Source organism: Micromesistius poutassou (assembly GCF_964030765.1).
Source record: "Micromesistius poutassou genome assembly, chromosome: 7".
Classification (NCBI taxonomy): domain Eukaryota; kingdom Metazoa; phylum Chordata; class Actinopteri; order Gadiformes; family Gadidae; genus Micromesistius; species Micromesistius poutassou.
Window position 1 is genome coordinate 15,836,711 of NC_140277.1, and position 25,461 is coordinate 15,862,171.

The following is a 25,461-nucleotide window of genomic DNA, read 5'->3' on the forward strand; positions in this document are numbered from 1 at the left end:
GAGCGGAGACTAGGGGCTGATAACAGACGGACTGTCGTCAATGTGTTGGTGAGTTGTGGAGAACAGCCCTACAATCAGTCATAACCAGAAAATATGGTTACTCTGATTTTCCCAGTAACAGATAATTCATGCACATTGCCATAATAAAAGCCTACCCAGTGGACTGTAGCCAACGTTGCTCATCTATCCGTCACACATCTAGGACAGAAGATTTGCAAACTCTAGATCTAAAATGATTAAGATGCCCTTAGTCATCGTATTCTCGAGAAGTGCTACGCCTTTGAAAAATAACATACCTAATGAGTTGCGGTTAGTTTCTCCTCCTGTCATCAAGGTATTTAGTTCCTGGAACGTTTGCCCAATTCGTTTTTGCCAGTTAAAGAATGAATAAGTGTTATGGTTGGCATGTCATGGGGCCTTTAACCAAGGCCGGGCTGATTGAGCAAGAAACACAAATGGTGCGATGCTTCTCGCTTTTTTATGGGTAACAGCGTCATTTCCCCAAGTACGGGTCTCCTTCAAGACTACAGGCTTACCCCAGGAAGGGCTCCACTGCCACGGCGGTGGGCCGCTGAAGGCCCCTGATGAGCAGCCGTGGCTCCAGGCTGCCCAGGGGCCCCACGCTAACGGACCCCTTCTGCTGGTCACTCCAGTAAAGCTGCTGGTTGATCCAATCGACAGCCAGGCCCGACACAGACCCCTGACCTCTCAGGACAAGGATGGGGGTCCATGGGGTGGTGTCCATGGAGACCCTGAAATAACGAACGGCACAAGCATGGAACTAAAATGACACACGGACCCACCACATATTTTTTACGGACGTGTTTTCGTTGTATTGCACATGTTGCTATAAGTTCATGTACTTTAAGTACTTTCAGGAATTTGCAATAAAATAAAGCACTGTGATTGTTGACAAAGGGTCATGTTACAATAGTACTCTCGGAATCATTTTATGAGATTATTGTATGCACTAAAGTACAAAAAAAACATACTTAAATAGAGCCCACTTGTTAAATAAATCAAAACCCCTCATGAGTTCTATATCAAATTTAAAAATTATATTATTAAAAGGACAATTCCGGTATTTAGCACATTGAGTCCCCTTTCTTGGTTGTTCTAGCCCTACTGTTGAGGCGGAGAACTGAGTGAAAAGGCTACAACCAAACATAAACAGCTGTCCTTTCCGGTTCCGGTCCGCTTTCCGTTTCAATGGGATTTACACAATGCCATATAAAACATGACAGAAACTGTATTTCGCTACAATACTTGATTTGGAAGGAACATCAACGAACACCACTAACCACTCACTTTATTTCATCCTAGACAACCCAGAAAGGGGGTTCAATGTGCTAAATACCGGAATTGACCTGCTAAGCCACGCCCCCATCATTACCATGACGAACTTGGACAAACAAACCAGACTTATTAACAAAAACATACTGAAAAATGTCAGCTGACAGTATATCAAAGCAGGTTTTGGAGAAATTTCGGGCAAAAAAATATTTAATTTCTTCCAGGGTCAATCAAAAAGGACTACATTACGCTATGGAGGGGTATATTCATAACTTTAAAATACATACAGAAGGTAACAAGCTTAAATTCAGTTGGTATTCTGGCCTGCCACACAGTCTGATCCACATTACACACTTTTTCTTGTCCCGTTGTGTCTTGGGAAAAGGGATGAAATATACCCCATTCTGCAGCCTCTCGGGATACCGACTGTCCGTGTTACATGCACCCCAAGCACATCGTTTGACCATGTTTCTTTTTTTTTACACAAACAACATAAATCCACCATTAAAATGTTATATTATGCCTCCTCCCTGTTGGTTTCAATGGAGTTGTCCGAGCCGATGTTCGAGTATAGTTGAGGCTGGAATGTCATTGGCTCATCTTCGTTCTAAGGGCGGAGCTTAGCGACAGGTCAATTGTCCTTTACGTATTAATAATAATAATAATAATTTTTATAGGGCTTTCCTAAGAAATACTTTACATTTAAACAACTATTTACATGGATAAAATAATGACCATTCATGAGATAAGTCAAAAATATTAGAATGACTGATGATGAATGATTCTTCATGAACTCATGAGTCTACGATGTTCACGACTTTAGTCATTCTGACTTTTTTCACTGTGTGTGACTTGAGGTCACACACACAAATAGGTGTGCTAAGCTCGGTACAGCTGGGCAGAGATGAGGTATTCGCTGTACAAAATGTCACATAGGACTTATTACTTGTTACTAACTAACCCAGTTTCTGGGTCGTTTCTTCAGGGTCTAATGCCAGTCGCTCTGGATAAAAGCGTTGTTATATTCATGTTAGTTTTTTTTAATCTTTAATCACATTATTATATTAGTGAGTGTGGTTTTTCTGGCATGTTTTAATCTCGTGTTTGTGTTGATTGTGGTGACACCAGCTAAGATGGCTGCCAACTGCCAACTGTGGCAGTTGCTGTCGAGCATCCAGAGAAGAGGACCTGAAGGAACTCACCCTCCATGTTATTGTAAATATTTATTTTATTTGGCTGAATAATGGCATGACGCTCACCGGTATATGGATCCCTTTGCTTGCGGGGCCCAGTAGAGTGTGTTCGTGGCAACACAGGTTGCCATGGCGCCGGGGCTAGTTGTACGCATGGACAGGTCCCTGTTCATGGAAAGCCCACAGGACCATAATTCAGTTGACATTGGGACATTGGGTTTCTTGAACAGAATCCATCTTTGCATTTGCATACAAATCTGTGGTGCATTTGATGGCCCAGCACAATGCACCTCAGCCAGTGGTTTTTGGTTTTTACAAAAATAAGCCAATATTTGTCCTTGGGATTAACAGAGGCGTTGCTCACAATGACGGCCACTCATTAAAATATTTACAGTCTGCAAATACAAATAATATGGTGTATCCTGGAGGACAATGCTGCCCATTTGTTTGTACTAGGTAGGGATCGACTGATATGGATTTTTTAGGGCCGATACTGATACAGATTATTTTTCATCAGCCTTAGCTGATGAATGATATGCCAATACCGATTTTCTTGAGCCGATATTTGGAGCCGATACTGCTTTTGCTCCCTCAAATTACATCATAAAAATGACACAAGGATGATAGCAAATGTTACAAGTCTCAATTAAAAAAAGGAACATTTATTGAACTGTCTGTGAATCATGCCGGGAAGAAAAAGGGAAAAAAATGTTAAAATAAAAATGGGCGAAAGAAATTGTCCGATGTCGATACACGTAAAAAAAGCAAATATCGGCCGATATATCGGTCGATCACGTACTCAAACGAATGTTGTTTGTAGTGTAGAGAACGGCGCGTCTCAGCGTCACGATGCAAGGGAAGGGAGAGTGAATGGGGGCTCGGTCAGTGGTCGCATACCCGTCCGCCCCGCCGGCAACAATGATCGATCGGATGTCCTCGGAGGTGCTTAAGAGGAGCCGGGCCGTGACACCTGGGAGAAGGAAGCAGAGCGGATCATTAGTGGTCACGTTACATGCCGTATTCATGATGCAAGTTACAGCTCGTGCTCTCACACACACACACACACACACACACTTACTTTGATTAGTTACATCGCAAGTTGCTGATCACAACTACCGCTCAACCTGCACTATGTCCCCTTTTCACTACAGTCATCACTTTTGTTCTAAATCATTTGAAATCACAAGTGTTTAAAGAAAAGGATTTTAAAAAACGGAATAATTTGAACCAAAGTGATGGCCTTCATCAGCAGTGCCATGATCGCCACCTGACCCGACCACATACTTAACAGGTTTACACTCAATTGCGTAACTCATCAAAGTTTCCATCAACCAGCAAGGCAGCTGGGAGATGAGACAAAGGGAAGGTCAACACGAATGATCAAATGACCCGACAATGTTTTATGTGTTGCATAACACACATTTCTATGCCAGTTGAGATGCTTGGCTGAAAGCTTTTCTTCTCAACTATGCACATGCACACAGTCATTTTGATAAGTTTCCTGTCATCACCTGCCATCCCACAATCATTTCCTCCATACAGCTTGGTACAACAAAGAAACATGGCATGGCATGTTTATTTGTTCTGTGTTTGTTTACAACAGAAGTGTCTAGATGTTCACCACTACCTCCCACCACCTAACCGAGCATGTCAGTAAACAAACAAAAACAAGAAAAGTTAAGTGCTGGACGAGAGGCTGCAGTCTCTTCTTTAGTGCAAAAGGTGAAAACCATCCCTACCCCACAATCAGTGTCATGTTTCATATATTTAAGTCTGAACTTTCCCACTCAAATTGCCCATTGTGAGTATTGTTTAACCCTGAGAAAGCCTTTGCATTGTTGCCACACACACACACACACACACACACACACACACACACACACACACACAAAAGGGGACAAAATGGAACAGTGTTTATATTTTTCAAAGATTTATATAAATGATAGAGCCTAAATATAGAGAACTTTGGACATGGTGCTTTATATATCATCCGTATGTACATGTATGGATTGAATGCATGCACGATATTCTTTGTTTTTAGTCACACTGATAAGAGATTAGTCTTACTAAGGACTGTTTGGATCTTTTCAGCCTGAGGCAGTAAAACTTTACAACTTGACTTGGGGCTGGCTGGATCAGAGACAGATTGGGGGAGGATAACATGCTGTTCATAAGGTACATTTTTCAAAAATAATATCACATTCAACACCTTATTAGGTGTTGAATGTGCACTCATTTACATTTACATTTAGAGCATTAGCGACTTACAATAAGTATATTTGTCATACGAAGTGAAACAATATATCGCCGTCGGTACAGTAAAGATGTTCATAGAACCAAGTGCAAGTACTAAGAATCGCCAGGCTGACCCCATTCCCCGTATACAGCAGTGATAGCTAGCTACTGCAGATGCTACACAATTAAGTACATGCTTCACAACATGCATGCACAACACAATTAAGTACATGCTACACAATTAAGTACAATGAATGAATATAACCTGCATGAAGTGCGTTCATTAAGTGCCAGGACGTACAACAAACAATAGTGCACCCGACATCCTGTCACGGTTTGTTTGTTAGCACCCGACATCCTGTTGTGGTTTGTTTGTCAAGTGTTACGGTTTTAAGACCCACCGATACATCTAGGTTCACGTTAGAACAGGAACCTATCCAACTGTCACTCTGTTCTGCATTTTGGGTTACAGCTGAGCCTGTGACAATCTATTTAGCGTGACTAGAGAAGACTTAGAGAAGACTGAAAAGGGAAAATCTGTAGTTATTATTAACTTACCCACTTATTAATAAAAGTGTAAATAAACTCATGCCTGGAGTATTAATGCAGTGATGTATGGGTCACCCTTTGCACATCGCACACCAGTCTAGCACAAAGGCAGTGGAAGTAGTTCTGTGTTTTCGGCAATCAGTAATCGATTGCCATAGTGGGTCAACGGTTCACAGCAGAAGAACACCAGAGATTGAACACAAAAAGATGAATAAACGTCATTAACATTGTTTTGCCATCGTGACGCAAATTGATGCATGTCCAAAGTATTTCACTACAGTAAGCTGTATCGTAAACTAGAGCTTAGCTTAAGGCTGAGATGAATCCACAGGCCCCTGCACGCTGCCTCCCTTTGCACCCCTCAAAACGTACTCATGTCTTGTTCTTTCCCTTTGGAAGCGGTTGTGGGAGTGTGTGCTTGGATGATGGCTGGTTTAAGCAGCCTCACCTGGCCAAATCTGATTGGACTCTCAGGCTGGGTGAGGCTGCACATTGAGTAACCAGTGTGCATAGGTTCAACCAGCCATCATCGCACACACTCTGGGAGAAATCTCCTGCATGGCAACATGGAGCAACAGCGTCATGCATCGTTAACTTCAAACTTATTACAAACTGGCTTTCAACCCCACCCCCCTGCATCCTGAGTCTGGAGGAGCCCAATAAAAGTCCCCTGGGTGGAATGTGGCAATGGTCTTTGCTACAGCGGTGTATTGCACTAAAAGCGGTGTGTATATATATATATATATATATATATATATATATATTTATAAAACGGGGGGCCTAAATCAAGCGATCTGATTGGTTCCCAACCGTTGTATATTGAGCGTATACACACAGCTATGACGCCCGTTCAGTTTACAGAGTCCAGTATCACTCCGCGCCTAACTTGAACTGTTGTTTATTTATATATAAAAGCGATAGCATAGTTCACTGAAGCCTAAAAAAAGCCTGTAAAGCAATAGGCACACGGTCGCCGGCAATTAAGCCTTCTAAATTGCTAAATTGCCGGCGAACCAAGATACCGTCTCTAGCCTTCTCTCTGAAGGACGCTAGTGTGTTGCATAGCAACCGCCGTACACTTTGCCGGCAGCCAGGAGGGACTACTTTTCTGTATTCTTTAAAAAAAATGCTTTTCCGACTTTCTCGCTTTTTCAAAATTGAGGGTGTCTATGACTTTAATTTCGCCATATTTACGTAACCGTTTTATAAAAGCAATAGATCACTTCAGTCAGTGATATACGGTCATTATACCACAGTGAAGGGGGTCGCCGCCCCTCCGCTGCGCGTCGGGACGGACAACGCCCCTTAACTGTGGTATAATGAGCGTATACCACGGCCTGTCGTGATCTATTGCTTAAATATATATTAGGGATGCACCGAAATGAAAATTCTTGGCCGAAACCGAAAACCGAAAATGAGGAAACCAAGGCCGAAAACCGAAAACCGAAACACCGAAATAAATTATTATGCCAATTATTAGTAGGCCTACCATTGCATTTATAGCTATGACTGTGTACTAACCTCACTAAAATCAAGGCATTGCAATTCAAAGAATAAATCAATTACAATTAAAACTGCGCGCAGTGATGAACGGGACCTCGTAACATGTGCGCTTTTTTAAAACTGCGCGCAGTGATGAACGGGACCTCGTAACATGTGCGCTTTTTAAAAACTGCGCGCAGTGATGAACGGGACCTCGTAACATGTGCGCTTTTTTAAAACTGTGCGCAGTGATGAACGGGACCTCGTAACATGTGTGCTTTTTTAAAACTGCGCGCAGTGATGAACGGGACCTCGTAACATGTGCGCTTTTTTAAAACTGCGCGCAGTGATGAACGGGACCTCGTAACATGTGCGCTTTTTTAAAACTGCGCGCAGTGATGAACGGGACCTCGTAACATGTGCGCTTTTTTAAAACTGCGCGCAGTGATGAACGGGACCTCGTAACGTGCGCTTTTTTAAAACTGCGCGCAGTGATGAACGGGACCTCGTAACGTGCGCTTTTTTAAAACTGCGCGCAGTGATGAACGGGACCTCGTAACATGTGCGCTTTTTAAAAACTGCGCGCAGTGATGAACGGGACCTCGTAACATGTGCGCTTTTTTAAAACTGCGCGCAGTGATGAACGGGACCTCGTAACATGTGCGCTTTTTTAAAACTGCGCGCAGTGATGAACGGGACCTCGTAACATGTGCGCTTTTTTAAAACTGCGCGCAGTGATGAACGGGACCTCGTAACGTGCGCTTTTTTAAAACTGCGCGCAGTGATGAACGGGACCTCGTAACATGTGCGCTGCCACGAGGTCCCGTTCATCACTGCGCGCAGTTTTAATTTTAATTTTTCCCGAACTTATGTAATTTTAACTTTTTGCGAACTTATGTAATCTGTAGAAGCAGATGAGATTGATTCCCTAGGAGGAGTTTGTTGAAATACAAGGCGAAAAAGTGAGAAAATGCCATTAAAAATGGCCAATTTTGATGGCACGCCATGGACACACCCTTCAACGTACAGTCACAAATAACACGGCGTTGGTTGAGCTCCATTTTTTGACTGTACTGACCAATTGTGAAGCAGATCCGATAAATTCCCTAGGAGGAGTTCGTTCAAATACAAGGCGACGGAATTCAAAAATGGCCAACTTTGACGGCATGCCACGGACACGCCCTTCAACGTACAGTCACAAATAGCACGATTTTGGTTTAGCACCACTTCATGACTGTACTGACCAATTTTGAAGCAGATCCAATAAATTCCCTAGGAGGAGTTCATTCAAATACAAGTCAAAAAAGTGTAAAGAATTCAAAATGGCCGCCGAGAGTGAAAATGAAAGAATTTAAATTTCCGACTTCCGGTGGGGTTTGGAGCATGGGTCCAAGAGGCTTTTCTGTAGGTATTGGCACGTTATACGTGCCTACCGATTTTCATACATATTGGTGAAACGTGGCGCAGGGGCTGCTTTTTAAAGTTCCTGTAGGGGGCGCTACACACATGAGAAACACGAATTTTGGTATGTGAGCTACAGGCACCAGTCTACACGTGCACTGTGAATTTCATATTCATAACTATTACGGTCTCCGCCATAACTATTACGGTCTCCGCTGAGTGATTTACCCTCCTCTGGCGGCCATGTTGTTTTGGAAATCGACTTCATTTTACTTGAGCAGTTGAAACTTTGGTCCTCAATGGCCACTAAGTTGGTTCTGCTCAAATCAAACATTGTGTCTATGAACTGTGGCGCTTTTAGTGACAGGCCACGCCCATTCCGATGGCACGCCCCATTTTAATTTTTTTTTACTTTATCTTGTTCAGAATTTGATTCTGAACAACTTTTGTATCTGGGTCAACATCATAGGAGTCCAACTTGATGTTGATATGAGCAATTTACTTTTTAGGCATTTTCAACCACACCCATTTTAGAACTCAATGGCTCATGGGAGCTTGACATTTTATTGTACAGACTAATCCTTAAGATAATCGGCCATAGATGATATCTGCCAAAGGATTTTTGTCAAAGTCGAAAAACCTGGGATCCTTAGGCAATTTGCTGTTTTTAACATAATTCAAAATGGCGGAAAATCTGGCAACCCGGAAATGTTCAGTTCAAGAGACTTTTTTGTTCATCATGAGGATTTTCATGTGTGTGTAAAGTTTCATGAGTGTAGGTCAAACTGGTGACGCGTGCTGCTTGTGCAAAGTTTGCACTTTTGAACAATTGCTATAGCGCCACCTAGGGGAGAATGTGAATTTGAGGGCTAGAATATCAAATTTTTCACCAGTCCCCACAATTGCACCAAAAAAAATTGAGTTTTCGTATATGTTCAGGGGGTGCTGGAAAATACGGCGGAAGAATAATCACGAGGGTTTCAATAGGGACCTTGCCATGTTTGGCTCGGTCCCTAATAAACACGAGGGTTTCAATAGGGACCTTGCCATGTTTGGCTCGGTCCCTAACAAGTGGAACTGGAATGCAGAATGTTAACAGCAAACATTGACAACAGATAAATATCATTGAGATTGTATCCAAGTCTACAGCAGTGAGATTGGATTGTGCAATCTGAGAGCCTAACTCGCGATGTCCATATACACAAAATGTGAACCGGTATTTCACCAGTGAAAATGTCTGCTAGGTTAATAGCAGTGTTTCAGAAACTTTTTTTTTCTGGGGACAAATTTTTTTTTAATTACAAACCATCGCGACCCAATTCAAAATAGTACAGTACTATCAAAAACATGCTTCTTGTTTAAAGTTTTTTTAAATGCTCATGCCGAACAGGTAGGCTTGTGTTGAAGGGCAGCTATTGTTATCAAACAGTCAATCAATCAATCAATTCGAACAGTCAACATTAATCAATTCATTAACCACATAAGATAAGATAAAAACTTTATTAATCCCCTGGGGCGAAATTCGGGTGGTTCAGCAGCAAGTAAGACAGTCAAGAAACTGTAGAGATATATATTTTTTATAATAATATATGTATATATATTTTTTAATATACATTTATTTGGCGACCCACATGTGGGTGGCGACCCAGTCTTTGGGAAAGACTGGTTTAAAGGATCTGAAACATTTGGCCGGTCACGCCTGAAAATCTCAATGCGACTTTTGTGATCATATCCCGGCAGTAGACATTCAAAGGTATATCATGAAAGTTCTGCCGCGAGGGGTTCTTAATCAAAACAAGAACAAAAAGTCGTAGTTTGAAGACGTCTTGAAGTAGCATGGGAACATGGGAGTTGTAGTCTTAACCACGATTGCTGGGGGAAATCTATCTGAGGTGGCAGAAATCATCTTCACAGACTTAATATATATGAATGTTTTATTCACGTATCTCTGTAGAGCCATCGATTGGTCAATATTTCTACACAACAGGGGAATCACCGAATACCATGCTCTAAACAAAAGCCCAGCTAATGTAATTAAACCGGAGACGTCTCAAACGTTTCAAAAGGTTCCCAGTGCATTCCACTTGCTGTTCAGAAGTGAATTTGATACTCTAAAACAGTAAAGAGGAGGTAATAAACTGCAGGGCCAGTGGCACTCCAGTGTGGCTGTTACGCACACAGACAGCATATAATAGATTCAACAGACCTTTCATACGTGTACATTGGTGTAAATTACCACAGACTTTTTAAGTAGGCTACATGAGTCCTCATTGAGATTTAGACCATGTATTCGATTACAGTTCTTGGTATTTCTAGAATCCCCAATACCGATTCATGAACCAAAAACAATCCTTTGTTGTTTGTCCCGCTCATGATCATATTCTGATTCAGAGAGGAGCGGAGACTAGGGGCTGATAACAGACGGACTGTCGTCAATGTGTTGGTGAGTTGTGGAGAACAGCCCTACAATTAAATACCATTTTAATCATTTGAAATATTAAAAAATAGTAAATGATGGGAAACACTACTGATCACAGATGGTATCATTCTTGTGCAAGAAAAAATATATATCCCCGCCAAGTAATGTGTGGGAAACAATGGTTTGCATCAGTCATAACCAGAAAATATGGTTACTCTGATTTTCCCAGTAACAGATAATTCATGCACATTGCCATAATAAAAGCCTACCCAGTGGACTGTAGCCAACGTTGCTCATCTATCCGTCACACATCTAGGACAGAAGATTTGCAAACTCTAGATCTAAAATGATTAAGATGCCCTTAGTCATCGTATTCTCGAGAAGTGCTACGCCTTTGAAAAATAACACATACCTAATGAGTTGCGGTTAGTTTCTCCTCCTGTCATCAAGGTATTTAGTTCCTGGAACGTTTGCCCAATTCGTTTTTGCCAGTTAAAGAATGAATAAGTGTTATGGTTGGCATGTCATGGGGCCTTTAACCAAGGCCGGGCTGATTGGTGCATTTGATGGCCCAGCACAATGCACCTCAGCCAGTGGTTTTTGGTTTTTACAAAAATAAGCCAATATTTGTCCTTGGGATTAACAGAGGCGTTGCTCACAATGACGGCCACTCATTAAAATATTTACAGTCTGCAAATACAAATAATATGGTGTATCCTGTCATCGTATTCTCGAGAAGTGCTACGCCTTTGAAAAAAAACACATACCTAATGAGTTGCGGTTAGTTTCTCCTCCTGTCATCAAGGTATTTAGTTCCTGGAACGTTTGCCCAATTCGTTTTTGCCAGTTAAAGAATGAATAAGTGTTATGGTTGGCATGTCATGGGGCCTTTAACCAAGGCCGGGCTGATTGAGCAAGAAACACAAATGGTGCGATGCTTCTCGCTTTTTTATGGGTAACAGCGTCATTTCCCCAAGTACGGGTCTCCTTCAAGACTACAGGCTTACCCCAGGAAGGGCTCCACTGCCACGGCGGTGAGCCGCTGAAGGCCCCTGATGAGCAGCCGTGGCTCCAGGCTGCCCAGGGGCCCCACGCTAACGGACCCCTTCTGCTGGTCACTCCAGTAAAGCTGCTGGTTGATCCAATCGACAGCCAGGCCCGACACAGACCCCTGACCTCTCAGGACAAGGATGGGGGTCCATGGGGTGGTGTCCATGGAGACCCTGAAATAACGAACGGCACAAGCATGGAACTAAAATGACACACGGACCCACCACATATTTTTTACGGACGTGTTTTCGTTGTATTGCACATGTTGCTATAAGTTCATGTACTTTAAGTACTTTCAGGAATTTGCAATAAAATAAAGCACTGTGATTGTTGACAAAGGGTCATGTTACAATAGTACTCTCGGAATCATTTTATGAGATTATTGTATGCACTAAAGTACAAAAAAAACATACTTAAATAGAGCCCACTTGTTAAATAAATCAAAACCCCTCATGAGTTCTATATCAAATTTAAAAATTATATTATTAAAAGGACAATTCCGGTATTTAGCACATTGAGTCCCCTTTCTTGGTTGTTCTAGCCCTACTGTTGAGGCGGAGAACTGAGTGAAAAGGCTACAACCAAACATAAACAGCTGTCCTTTCCGGTTCCGGTCCGCTTTCCGTTTCAATGGGATTTACACAATGCCATATAAAACATGACAGAAACTGTATTTCGCTACAATACTTGATTTGGAAGGAACATCAACGAACACCACTAACCACTCACTTTATTTCATCCTAGACAACCCAGAAAGGGGGTTCAATGTGCTAAATACCGGAATTGACCTGCTAAGCCACGCCCCCATCATTACCATGACGAACTTGGACAAACAAACCAGACTTATTAACAAAAACATACTGAAAAATGTCAGCTGACAGTATATCAAAGCAGGTTTTGGAGAAATTTCGGGCAAAAAAATATTTAATTTCTTCCAGGGTCAATCAAAAAGGACTACATTACGCTATGGAGGGGTATATTCATAACTTTAAAATACATACAGAAGGTAACAAGCTTAAATTCAGTTGGTATTCTGGCCTGCCACACAGTCTGATCCACATTACACACTTTTTCTTGTCCCGTTGTGTCTTGGGAAAAGGGATGAAATATACCCCATTCTGCAGCCTCTCGGGATACCGACTGTCCGTGTTACATGCACCCCAAGCACATCGTTTGACCATGTTTCTTTTTTTTTACACAAACAACATAAATCCACCATTAAAATGTTATATTATGCCTCCTCCCTGTTGGTTTCAATGGAGTTGTCCGAGCCGATGTTCGAGTATAGTTGAGGCTGGAATGTCATTGGCTCATCTTCGTTCTAAGGGCGGAGCTTAGCGACAGGTCAATTGTCCTTTACGTATTAATAATAATAATAATAATTTTTATAGGGCTTTCCTAAGAAATACTTTACATTTAAACAACTATTTACATGGATAAAATAATGACCATTCATGAGATAAGTCAAAAATATTAGAATGACTGATGATGAATGATTCTTCATGAACTCATGAGTCTACGATGTTCACGACTTTAGTCATTCTGACTTTTTTCACTGTGTGTGACTTGAGGTCACACACACAAATAGGTGTGCTAAGCTCGGTACAGCTGGGCAGAGATGAGGTATTCGCTGTACAAAATGTCACATAGGACTTATTACTTGTTACTAACTAACCCAGTTTCTGGGTCGTTTCTTCAGGGTCTAATGCCAGTCGCTCTGGATAAAAGCGTTGTTATATTCATGTTAGTTTTTTTTAATCTTTAATCACATTATTATATTAGTGAGTGTGGTTTTTCTGGCATGTTTTAATCTCGTGTTTGTGTTGATTGTGGTGACACCAGCTAAGATGGCTGCCAACTGCCAACTGTGGCAGTTGCTGTCGAGCATCCAGAGAAGAGGACCTGAAGGAACTCACCCTCCATGTTATTGTAAATATTTATTTTATTTGGCTGAATAATGGCATGACGCTCACCGGTATATGGATCCCTTTGCTTGCGGGGCCCAGTAGAGTGTGTTCGTGGCAACACAGGTTGCCATGGCGCCGGGGCTAGTTGTACGCATGGACAGGTCCCTGTTCATGGAAAGCCCACAGGACCATAATTCAGTTGACATTGGGACATTGGGTTTCTTGAACAGAATCCATCTTTGCATTTGCATACAAATCTGTGGTGCATTTGATGGCCCAGCACAATGCACCTCAGCCAGTGGTTTTTGGTTTTTACAAAAATAAGCCAATATTTGTCCTTGGGATTAACAGAGGCGTTGCTCACAATGACGGCCACTCATTAAAATATTTACAGTCTGCAAATACAAATAATATGGTGTATCCTGGAGGACAATGCTGCCCATTTGTTTGTACTAGGTAGGGATCGACTGATATGGATTTTTTAGGGCCGATACTGATACAGATTATTTTTCATCAGCCTTAGCTGATGAATGATATGCCAATACCGATTTTCTTGAGCCGATATTTGGAGCCGATACTGCTTTTGCTCCCTCAAATTACATCATAAAAATGACACAAGGATGATAGCAAATGTTACAAGTCTCAATTAAAAAAAGGAACATTTATTGAACTGTCTGTGAATCATGCCGGGAAGAAAAAGGGAAAAAAATGTTAAAATAAAAATGGGCGAAAGAAATTGTCCGATGTCGATACACGTAAAAAAAGCAAATATCGGCCGATATATCGGTCGATCACGTACTCAAACGAATGTTGTTTGTAGTGTAGAGAACGGCGCGTCTCAGCGTCACGATGCAAGGGAAGGGAGAGTGAATGGGGGCTCGGTCAGTGGTCGCATACCCGTCCGCCCCGCCGGCAACAATGATCGATCGGATGTCCTCGGAGGTGCTTAAGAGGAGCCGGGCCGTGACACCTGGGAGAAGGAAGCAGAGCGGATCATTAGTGGTCACGTTACATGCCGTATTCATGATGCAAGTTACAGCTCGTGCTCTCACACACACACACACACACACACACACTTACTTTGATTAGTTACATCGCAAGTTGCTGATCACAACTACCGCTCAACCTGCACTATGTCCCCTTTTCACTACAGTCATCACTTTTGTTCTAAATCATTTGAAATCACAAGTGTTTAAAGAAAAGGATTTTAAAAAACGGAATAATTTGAACCAAAGTGATGGCCTTCATCAGCAGTGCCATGATCGCCACCTGACCCGACCACATACTTAACAGGTTTACACTCAATTGCGTAACTCATCAAAGTTTCCATCAACCAGCAAGGCAGCTGGGAGATGAGACAAAGGGAAGGTCAACACGAATGATCAAATGACCCGACAATGTTTTATGTGTTGCATAACACACATTTCTATGCCAGTTGAGATGCTTGGCTGAAAGCTTTTCTTCTCAACTATGCACATGCACACAGTCATTTTGATAAGTTTCCTGTCATCACCTGCCATCCCACAATCATTTCCTCCATACAGCTTGGTACAACAAAGAAACATGGCATGGCATGTTTATTTGTTCTGTGTTTGTTTACAACAGAAGTGTCTAGATGTTCACCACTACCTCCCACCACCTAACCGAGCATGTCAGTAAACAAACAAAAACAAGAAAAGTTAAGTGCTGGACGAGAGGCTGCAGTCTCTTCTTTAGTGCAAAAGGTGAAAACCATCCCTACCCCACAATCAGTGTCATGTTTCATATATTTAAGTCTGAACTTTCCCACTCAAATTGCCCATTGTGAGTATTGTTTAACCCTGAGAAAGCCTTTGCATTGTTGCCACACACACACACACACACACACACACACACACACACACACACACAAAAGGGGACAAAATGGAACAGTGTTTATATTTTTCAAAGATTTATATAAATGATAGAGCCTAAATATAGAGAACTTTGGACATGGTGCTTTATATATCATCCGTATGTACATGTATGGATTGAATGCATGCACGATATTCTTTGTTTTTAGTCACACTGATAAGAGATTAGTCTTACTAAGGACTGTTTGGATCTTTTCAGCCTGAGGCAGTAAAACTTTACAACTTGACTTGGGGCTGGCTGGATCAGAGACAGATTGGGGGAGGATAACATGCTGTTCATAAGGTACATTTTTCAAAAATAATATCACATTCAACACCTTATTAGGTGTTGAATGTGCACTCATTTACATTTACATTTAGAGCATTAGCGACTTACAATAAGTATATTTGTCATACGAAGTGAAACAATATATCGCCGTCGGTACAGTAAAGATGTTCATAGAACCAAGTGCAAGTACTAAGAATCGCCAGGCTGACCCCATTCCCCGTATACAGCAGTGATAGCTAGCTACTGCAGATGCTACACAATTAAGTACATGCTTCACAACATGCATGCACAACACAATTAAGTACATGCTACACAATTAAGTACAATGAATGAATATAACCTGCATGAAGTGCGTTCATTAAGTGCCAGGACGTACAACAAACAATAGTGCACCCGACATCCTGTCACGGTTTGTTTGTTAGCACCCGACATCCTGTTGTGGTTTGTTTGTCAAGTGTTACGGTTTTAAGACCCACCGATACATCTAGGTTCACGTTAGAACAGGAACCTATCCAACTGTCACTCTGTTCTGCATTTTGGGTTACAGCTGAGCCTGTGACAATCTATTTAGCGTGACTAGAGAAGACTTAGAGAAGACTGAAAAGGGAAAATCTGTAGTTATTATTAACTTACCCACTTATTAATAAAAGTGTAAATAAACTCATGCCTGGAGTATTAATGCAGTGATGTATGGGTCACCCTTTGCACATCGCACACCAGTCTAGCACAAAGGCAGTGGAAGTAGTTCTGTGTTTTCGGCAATCAGTAATCGATTGCCATAGTGGGTCAACGGTTCACAGCAGAAGAACACCAGAGATTGAACACAAAAAGATGAATAAACGTCATTAACATTGTTTTGCCATCGTGACGCAAATTGATGCATGTCCAAAGTATTTCACTACAGTAAGCTGTATCGTAAACTAGAGCTTAGCTTAAGGCTGAGATGAATCCACAGGCCCCTGCACGCTGCCTCCCTTTGCACCCCTCAAAACGTACTCATGTCTTGTTCTTTCCCTTTGGAAGCGGTTGTGGGAGTGTGTGCTTGGATGATGGCTGGTTTAAGCAGCCTCACCTGGCCAAATCTGATTGGACTCTCAGGCTGGGTGAGGCTGCACATTGAGTAACCAGTGTGCATAGGTTCAACCAGCCATCATCGCACACACTCTGGGAGAAATCTCCTGCATGGCAACATGGAGCAACAGCGTCATGCATCGTTAACTTCAAACTTATTACAAACTGGCTTTCAACCCCACCCCCCTGCATCCTGAGTCTGGAGGAGCCCAATAAAAGTCCCCTGGGTGGAATGTGGCAATGGTCTTTGCTACAGCGGTGTATTGCACTAAAAGCGGTGTGTATATATATATATATATATATATATATATATATTTATAAAACGGGGGGCCTAAATCAAGCGATCTGATTGGTTCCCAACCGTTGTATATTGAGCGTATACACACAGCTATGACGCCCGTTCAGTTTACAGAGTCCAGTATCACTCCGCGCCTAACTTGAACTGTTGTTTATTTATATATAAAAGCGATAGCATAGTTCACTGAAGCCTAAAAAAAGCCTGTAAAGCAATAGGCACACGGTCGCTGGCAATTTAGCCTTCTAAATTGCTAAATTGCCGGCGAACCAAGATACCGTCTCTAGCCTTCTCTCTGAAGGACGCTAGTGTGTTGCATAGCAACCGCCGTACACTTTGCCGGCAGCCAGGAGGGACTACTTTTCTGTATTCGTTAAAAAAAATGCTTTTCCGACTTTCTCGCTTTTTCAAAATTGAGGGTGTCTATGACTTTAATTTCACCATATTTACGTAACCGTCCGCTGCGCGTCGGGACGGACAACGCCCCTTAACTGTGGTATAATGAGCGTATACCACGGCCTGTCGTGATCTATTGCTTAAATATATATTAGGGATGCACCGAAATGAAAATTCTTGGCCGAAACCGAAAACCGAAAATGAGGAAACCAAGGCCGAAAACCGAAAACCGAAACAGCGAAATAAATTATTATGGCAATTATTAGTAGGCCTACCATTGCATTTATAGCTATGACTGTGTACTAACCTCACTAAAATCAAGGCATTGCAATTCAAAGAATAAATCAATAGGGGTTATGCGCAACATTCTTCCGGGTTCTACAAAACAGTGGTCTTGGCTTCCGGCCGTCCGCTGCTCAATAAACTGAGCTGATTATGGCGACCTTTTACAGCCGGTGTTTACAGGAGCTACCCCGAACAACTATTACCGATGTGCACAGTATTGCCAAACGGACGTCCAGAGCCCCGGGGACTCTGTTAGACAAGGGATTTAAGTTTTACGCCTCCTCATTTATTCATAATTATGAAGGTATCTACATTTGTAGCTTTTGCTAATAGCACTCGTTAGCGTTAGTTAACTGTAAGTAGCCTAGTTGTGTACTTGTATGCTATCAGTTAGTTTATCAGTATTTTTGCTCACAGACAATTAAGACAATCAGATGAAGACTGCATTTTAGCGATGGGTTTATACTACCAACAGTATAATTACTACGATGTCCTGTGTGTTTATGCTGGTCTTATGTGTCTACTAGGATAACTGCTAGGTTTAATGTCGACTAGCTGCTACTGTTCTGGCAGGTGTTTCAGATTTCTAAAACATTGATTTGTATAAAGACAACTGTGATGAATAAATTAATGAATGAATGGATGCTTTATCTTCTTTTCCACCAGTTTCAAACAAAGACAGGTTGAGAGGTACTGTCACTGTCAGAGCAGCTTGTCACAGGTCCATGCAGAAGAATGAAAAACCACACAGCTTGAGAGTAGGCTATGTTTAGGGATGGGTTTGTTAAATTTTCTGTTTCAGTTCAATGACTGTACAGCATGCGTTCATCAAGCCTCTCAGAATGAATATATTTACACTGCAACTGCTTTCATTTGGCCACCAGCATGTTCTCAACTATGTAAACACCATATTCACAAATACAACACATTCTTCTGAGACACTTGATAAATGGCTATAGTTTACCTGTTAGTGAATGAAGGTAATTTGTGCAAAGTTGATTGGCAGTAAATATTTCTATCAACACATATTTGGTATACCTCTACTCGTATGGTTAACAATTTTTGTATACTAAACACACACACACACACACACACACACACACACACACACACACACACTATACCGATAAAATCATTGGGACACTTGCCATGACATTACATTCTAAAGCTATATATATGGGTTTCCTCCCCTTTTGCAATTGCTACTACTTGCAACTATTGACACCCTGTAGTGGCAGGCATTCCAGTACTGAGCAATATATGTTTATTGTGGTAGACTTGTAGGAAGCCCCTTGTCTTAATTTAGTGGTATCTGTTCTGCCAACTGTCCAATTGTCTCTCTGTGTATTCTACACAGATAGTGCTTCGTGATTCAGATCCCGTCATCATGACCTCAAGTCAGTGTTCATGCAAAGCTGGCACAGCAGTATGCAATCACATTGCTGCACTGCTCTTTCAGACAGCTCATTACTCCGAGCTCAATATCCAGGTTGTCCCCCCTGTTCATGCCTGTACAGAAATGGAACAACAATGGCACAAGCCCAGAACTGCAGTAAGGGTTGAGGCAAATGCACTGTATATGTATGTAATAGTTAGGCTATGTGTGCTGCAATAAAATAGTAATTTGCTAAAAGAAAGTATAGTGATCTAAGGTTAGAAGCATTAGAGGTGCAGCGTAATATAATGGCGACTCAGTTAATTTTCTTTACTTCATAAGGGAGTAAAACCCGGGCCTGTAAACAGCATGATTATTACAAGACCCAGGCTTAACAGGCGCATGGAAGGAGGAATCAGGTGAGGTGTAGTCACTGAGGTCATACATGTAAACATTAGCTGGGGCACAGCAGGTTATGATTTGTAACAATATCACTATTTGGAGGTCACGAGCAGTTACTGAAACCATTAGACTGCATACCACATATTTTACTTTTATAATTGTAACCTTTTCATAGTAGGATATTACCTTTACCACTTTGTTTCATAGAAGTACACTCTACAAGGGTGTGCATGGGCACCCTTTTGATATTGGGCTGCTATGCATTGAGGACACATACGAGGACTTTGCTATAGAAGAGAGGCCCCTCATAGCAACTATGGCAATAAGTGCTGAGAAAACGCTGGTGGAGACATCATTTGGCTTAGCCCAAAAGGGAAGTGTACTGTCTTATCAGCAGCCTATACTACCCACCAAAGTGATCACAATCCACATGGATGCTCCACCTTTCCCAAAGTTACCCATTGATAACTATCAGCTTCCCCCGACAGACATGCTGGAGTTTACACTAACAGACGAACAAAATTTTCATCTGAAAAGTTTGACTGTTAAGTTAGAAATGACCAGAAAGATTGAAGAGGCAACCAGAGAGCAGGCTGGAAATGTGGAGTGGCATCAGCTGCGCAGGTGTAGAATAACCTCCTCTCACTTTAGAGAGGTGTGTTTTGTGAGGGGAGAAGGCTCAGCACAGTCACTGGCTGAACGCATGCTGAAGGGAACAAGGCAGACAGCAGAGATGAAAAGGGGTACACACACACACACACACACACATAACTGTCCATTTCTAAATGAAATTAACTTACCTTGCAATGACATCAATCTCCTAATTACAATAATTTGCATTATGATCACTGTATTGCGATCATTCAACTCAAATTTTGAAACATCTTCTATTCAAACAGGTGCAGATATGGAGTTCACTGCAGCTCAAGAATATAGCAAAATCAGGAACGTGAACTACATGCCTACAGGCCTAATTATTCACCCTGATGCCCCATGGCTAGGCACCTCACCAGATGGCCTTGTATTTGACCCTCTCGCACAGCCACCTTTTGGCCTAGTTGAGATCAAGTGCCCCAATGTTAACAGCTATGTAGATTGCAAGTACCTTAACATGAAAGAGGGAACACTGCTCTTAAAAGAATCACACGCATATTACTGGCAGGTGCAGGGGCAACTTATGCTTACTGGAATGACATGGTGTGATTTTGTCATTTGTGCCCAAGAAGACATGCTGGTCCAACGAATAGTTGTTGATCCAGAGGTCACAAAAGTAATTAGACAGAAGGCAGACGAGTTCTTTTTCAAGATTTACATGCCCAAGTACCTGACCAGACGTTAGGTACTGAGCACAACATTTAATTGACAATCATTTTCATTAAAATCATTTTCTGTTTCAATCATTTTTCATGTATTTACAATAGGTACAATGGGTTTCCCACAGAAAATGTGATAGTTAAGGTGGTGGGGGCTGCTAAACAACAGTATCAAAATAACAACTGAAACAAGAACAGTTAAAGAATTTGTGCAATTTGAACTCTACACATATTTAAAAGAAAAGTGCTACTCAACATTGTCAAAATAACTGAAACAAGAACAATTAAAGAATTTGTGCAATTTGAACTTTAAAATATTCAAAAACAAAATGACAATACCATACCATACCATACCAACTTTATTTATAAAGCACTTTAAAAACCCAGTGGACCAAAGTGCTGTACAAAATCACACACAAAAAATACAATTGGCATAAGACACAAAAAGTACATAAAACACAACAGAAAATAATAAAGATTAAAATAAAGTGCATTTAAAATAACACTATACAAAACAAGTAAACAATTAAAACATAGCGCATAGGTGAGTCAAACAATAAATAACCGACAGCAGAATAAAAGACATCAGTTAAAAACGGGGTTAAAGGCTATGGAGAACAGGTTAGTTTTGAGGCGCTTTTTAAAAACATGCAGCGATGGAGCTTGTCTGGTATCAAGAGGCAGGTCGTTCCATAACTTTGGTGCCACAACTGAAAAAGCGCGGTCCCCTTTAAGTTTGGTGGTCGTTCTCGGGACTTTCAGGAGCAGCTGGTCAGCTGACCTGAGGGGGCGTGTAGGGGCGTAAGGTTCTAACAGCTCAGAAAGGTATGGTGGGGCAAGGCCATTAAGAGACTTAAAAACAAATAAAATAATTTTAAAATTAATCCTAAAACGAATGGGCAGCCAGTGTAGTGCAGTTAAAATGGGGGTAATATGCTCACGTTTATTTATGCCGCTTAAAAGGCGTGCAGCAGCATTTTGTACCATCTGAAGACGGGTGATGGCGGATGCGCTAACCCCTACATATAAGGCATTACAATAGTCAAGCCGACTAGTTATAAAAGCGTGGATGGTCATCTCTAGGTGCTGCCTTGAGAGAATGTGTTTTATTTTAGCCAACTGCCTCAGTTGGAAGAAACTTGACTTCACAACTGCCGTGATCTGACTGTCAAGGTTTAGCCCAGGATCCATTTTTATCCCAAGGTTTTTGATAGTAGGTTTTGAGTATTGGGCTAGTGAACCTAGATCAATGGATGGAGTCCCAGCAGTGCCATTAAAAACCATCACCTCAGTTTTATTTTCGTTAAAATTTAAAAAGTTGAGTGCCATCCAGGCCTTTAGGTCATTAAGACATTTAAAAAGTGGTTTCAAAGAAGATGCATTATTCTTTTTGAGGGGCAGGTAAATCTGGCAATCATCTGCATAGCAGTGAAAGGATATGCCATGTTTGCGTAGGATGGACCCCAGTGGGAGCAGGTATAGTGAAAACAGAAGAGGGCCTAGGACCGAACCTTGTGGTACCCCACATGGGAGGGGCGCACAGGAAGACATAAAATAGTACCGGCGAGCAGCCGGTGGAGAGACAAGCGGGAGGAACGCCAGGGGAGAGAAAAAGTTTGCGAGTGGGATGATATCTTCGCCGATGTCTGGAGGGTCGTAGAGGGGAAGAGAAATCTTTTTTGTTCCCCTGACAACAGAAGACCATGATGGAGAGGAACTCGGACCAGGGAGGACGTTGGTAGCAGCGGCGGAGGGCTCTGGGGCTGAGGGCAGCTGGTTGGCTTCTGGCTCCAGGCGGGCTAACCGGGAGCTCAGCACGGACTGCCGCTGGAGAAGGTCATCGATCATCTGCTCTAAGGTGCGGAGTTCCGACTTCAGCTCCACAATCTCTACTGCCGGGGCCATCTGGAGAGCTGAAACAGGAGGAAAACAAAAGAGGGACCAGCAACGGGCAGGCAGAAGGGAGCCACTGTACTGACTACAGTGTTCCCGACAATGTAGTTAAGGCGGCAGGCGTGTGTTGCTTAGGCGGCCGCCTAAGCTGTGGGAAACTGGGTAAATTAGATAATCTATTTGGCCCATGCCTTGACCAGTGGTTTGTTCTGATAATTAGATAGAAGGCAGGCTACTGCGAAAAGCTGGTTGATACTACCATTAATAGTCAAAGGGATGATGGAATCAAACAATTTATTCTGTTTTATGCGCCTAATCACTCTCTCCACGTGTATTCTTAGCCTGGCAATTTCCTGAGTAGCTAAAACATCTTCACGAGACAGCTGAGAGTTCCTTCCCAGAAAAGGTGGTCTGTGTACTTTGCCCGGTACTAAATCATCAATTGTAAAGCCTTTATCAACCATTACAGCCATGTTTTCATCTAGTAGAGGGATGATTCCAGATTGCTTGAACATTTCTTTGTCGCTAATAGAACCAGAGTACAGTGTTGACACAAAGGTGACAGCACCGTGCGGGGACACACCAATCATTCCCTTTACTGTGGTATGAGACTTATACTGGGAGTACATCTCACTCTGCAAAAGAAGCGAGGAAGGCGTCTGACATTTTAGTTCAGTGCAGTCTACTATCACCTGTGTGTCAGAGTACTTTTCAAACACGTCAGGCATCATGGCACGGACTGCATCAGGGGACATCCAAATGCCCACAGCACCCAAAACTGTGTAGAGAAAATTAGCCCAGGTCCTAATTGTTCTACTAACAGTTGATTGATGTACGTTGAAGCGGTCCGCTAGATCCCTCTCCTTCAGACCCAGAGACAGATAGACCAGAAAGAGGAACAGCTCATCAATCAGCGGTAGACAGCGGTTCTGTTAGTAAGAATGTACAAAGAAAGAAGTACATTGTGTAAGACAAATGTGTTTGTAACAGCATAGCACTACATCGAAAATATTCAAAGTCAAAGTGGCTTTATTGTAGTACTTCACATCTCAAGATATACAAAGGAATCGAGATGACGTTTCCCACTCTGCAAAATTGCAGTTCGTAATAGCAGCATAAGACTAAGATCTTTGTGACATTGACAGTGCAGAATGACAGTCAGTAAGTAAGTATACACAATGTACAACATGGACATGGTATGTACAGTAGGTATAGAGGAAGGGCAGCAGTGTACAGTGCAAGGGGACTAGCTGTAATAGTGCAAGCATGTGGCTGGGGAGTGAGGGGAGAGAATTTATCATTCTAACCGCTTGGTGTATGAAACAGAGTCTGGTGGAGCAGCTGTGGAGGATCCTGTACCTTCTCCTAGAAGGCAGGAGGCTGAACAGACTGTGTGTGGGGTGGCTGGTGTTGCTCGCGATTCACAACAACATAGACAAACAGAAAATCAGATGGTCTACTTACTGGTCTACGTGGTGGGTCAGCAGTCTTATCAGGAACTGTGGTTGACGAAGACTGTCCAACACGGACAATTCTCCTACTGACAGGTTCAACCTGATGCAACCAAAATGCATTGAAATGGCGGTAGCTGGCAAATCTGGGGGGGGGGGGGGGATATGCAATTGTAAGAACATGTTGGATTGTAGCCATACATCATGAGCAGATTTATATCCTTTATTGATCAAGTAGAAAAATAGAATAGAATAGAAAATATCCCTGCAACATACTTCAACTATCTTGTAGGCATAGCTTTGGGATGTTGAGACTTCTTATTAATCACAGATTCAATAACTTTTAACACACAATACATATACGTGCATAAAATGTGGACTATGTTGATTGTCATGTGAAATTAGCACAACTAGTAGCTTCCTGTGTAGTGAAGCTTTATTGACAGAATAACTGGCACACACAGAAGGAGTAGCATAATTCACTGAAGTGAATCAATAACTTTTTTAACGTTTCCTACCTCGTGTAAAACCTGATGTCCTCATCGGAGGTCTTGTATCTTTCAAGTCCAAACTTCTGCCCCAATGAAACCTCCTCCAGTCGCCTCTGTAGCTCTATGATGACCTGCTGCTGTGCGTGGATTTTTTCGTAGGCCAGGTCCATAAATGCAGGTTCTGGTCTGCTATCGTAGTCGTGACACAAAGCCACGCTGGCATCGATCGGCACCTCACCCTCACCCTCATCCTCCTCCTCTTGCCGCTGTGTCCTTTGCCACACGCTTAGCCGAGCGACCGGCAGGCTGTAGTTGTTCCAGGCGAACAACACCGGAATCACCCCGGGTTTCAAACGGCGTCGGCCACCTTCAACGATATCTTCTGGCATAAAATGCCGACTGCAGACAGTGGTGTGTCTACTTATAACGAAGTTATCACGCCTAATGTTTCGGACCCATATCGCCCTAACTGACTCATCCTTTGGAAACTGGTGGAAACTTACGCTAGAGTTAAATTTCCCCGACACAGAACAGGTCGGCACACAACAAAAACTGCTGTTCAGATGTTGCCGTTTCTGGTATTTGAACATTTGTGAACATTTGTGTCACACGAATACACTAAAACTTATTAGTTACCAGGAGATCACCAACCGCTGCAGTCAACCAGTGTACGGAAGTGAAAAGCGGAAGTGATTAGACCCGTTTACACCTGTTTTCCGGTTCGAACGTTGGGCGTTCCGCATAACCCCTATTACAATTAAAACTGCGCGCAGTGATGAACGGGACCTCGTAACATGTGC

General features: G+C 42.3%; 1 protein-coding gene across 1 annotated transcript; it reads right to left on the minus strand.

Moving 5' to 3' along the window:
• Window positions 1-532: 532 nt before the first annotated feature.
• LOC311350230 (uncharacterized protein) lies at window positions 533-25,050 on the minus strand (the record flags this gene model as incomplete). Its single annotated transcript, XM_084470229.1, has 8 exons — window positions 533-752; window positions 11,580-11,795; window positions 13,596-13,694; window positions 14,427-14,499; window positions 22,551-22,739; window positions 23,096-23,648; window positions 24,184-24,316; window positions 24,689-25,050. 8 exons carry the CDS (start codon window positions 25,048-25,050, stop codon window positions 533-535), a joined length of 1,845 nt encoding a protein of 614 aa, XP_084326355.1.
• Between the last annotated feature and the right edge of the window lie 411 nt (window positions 25,051-25,461).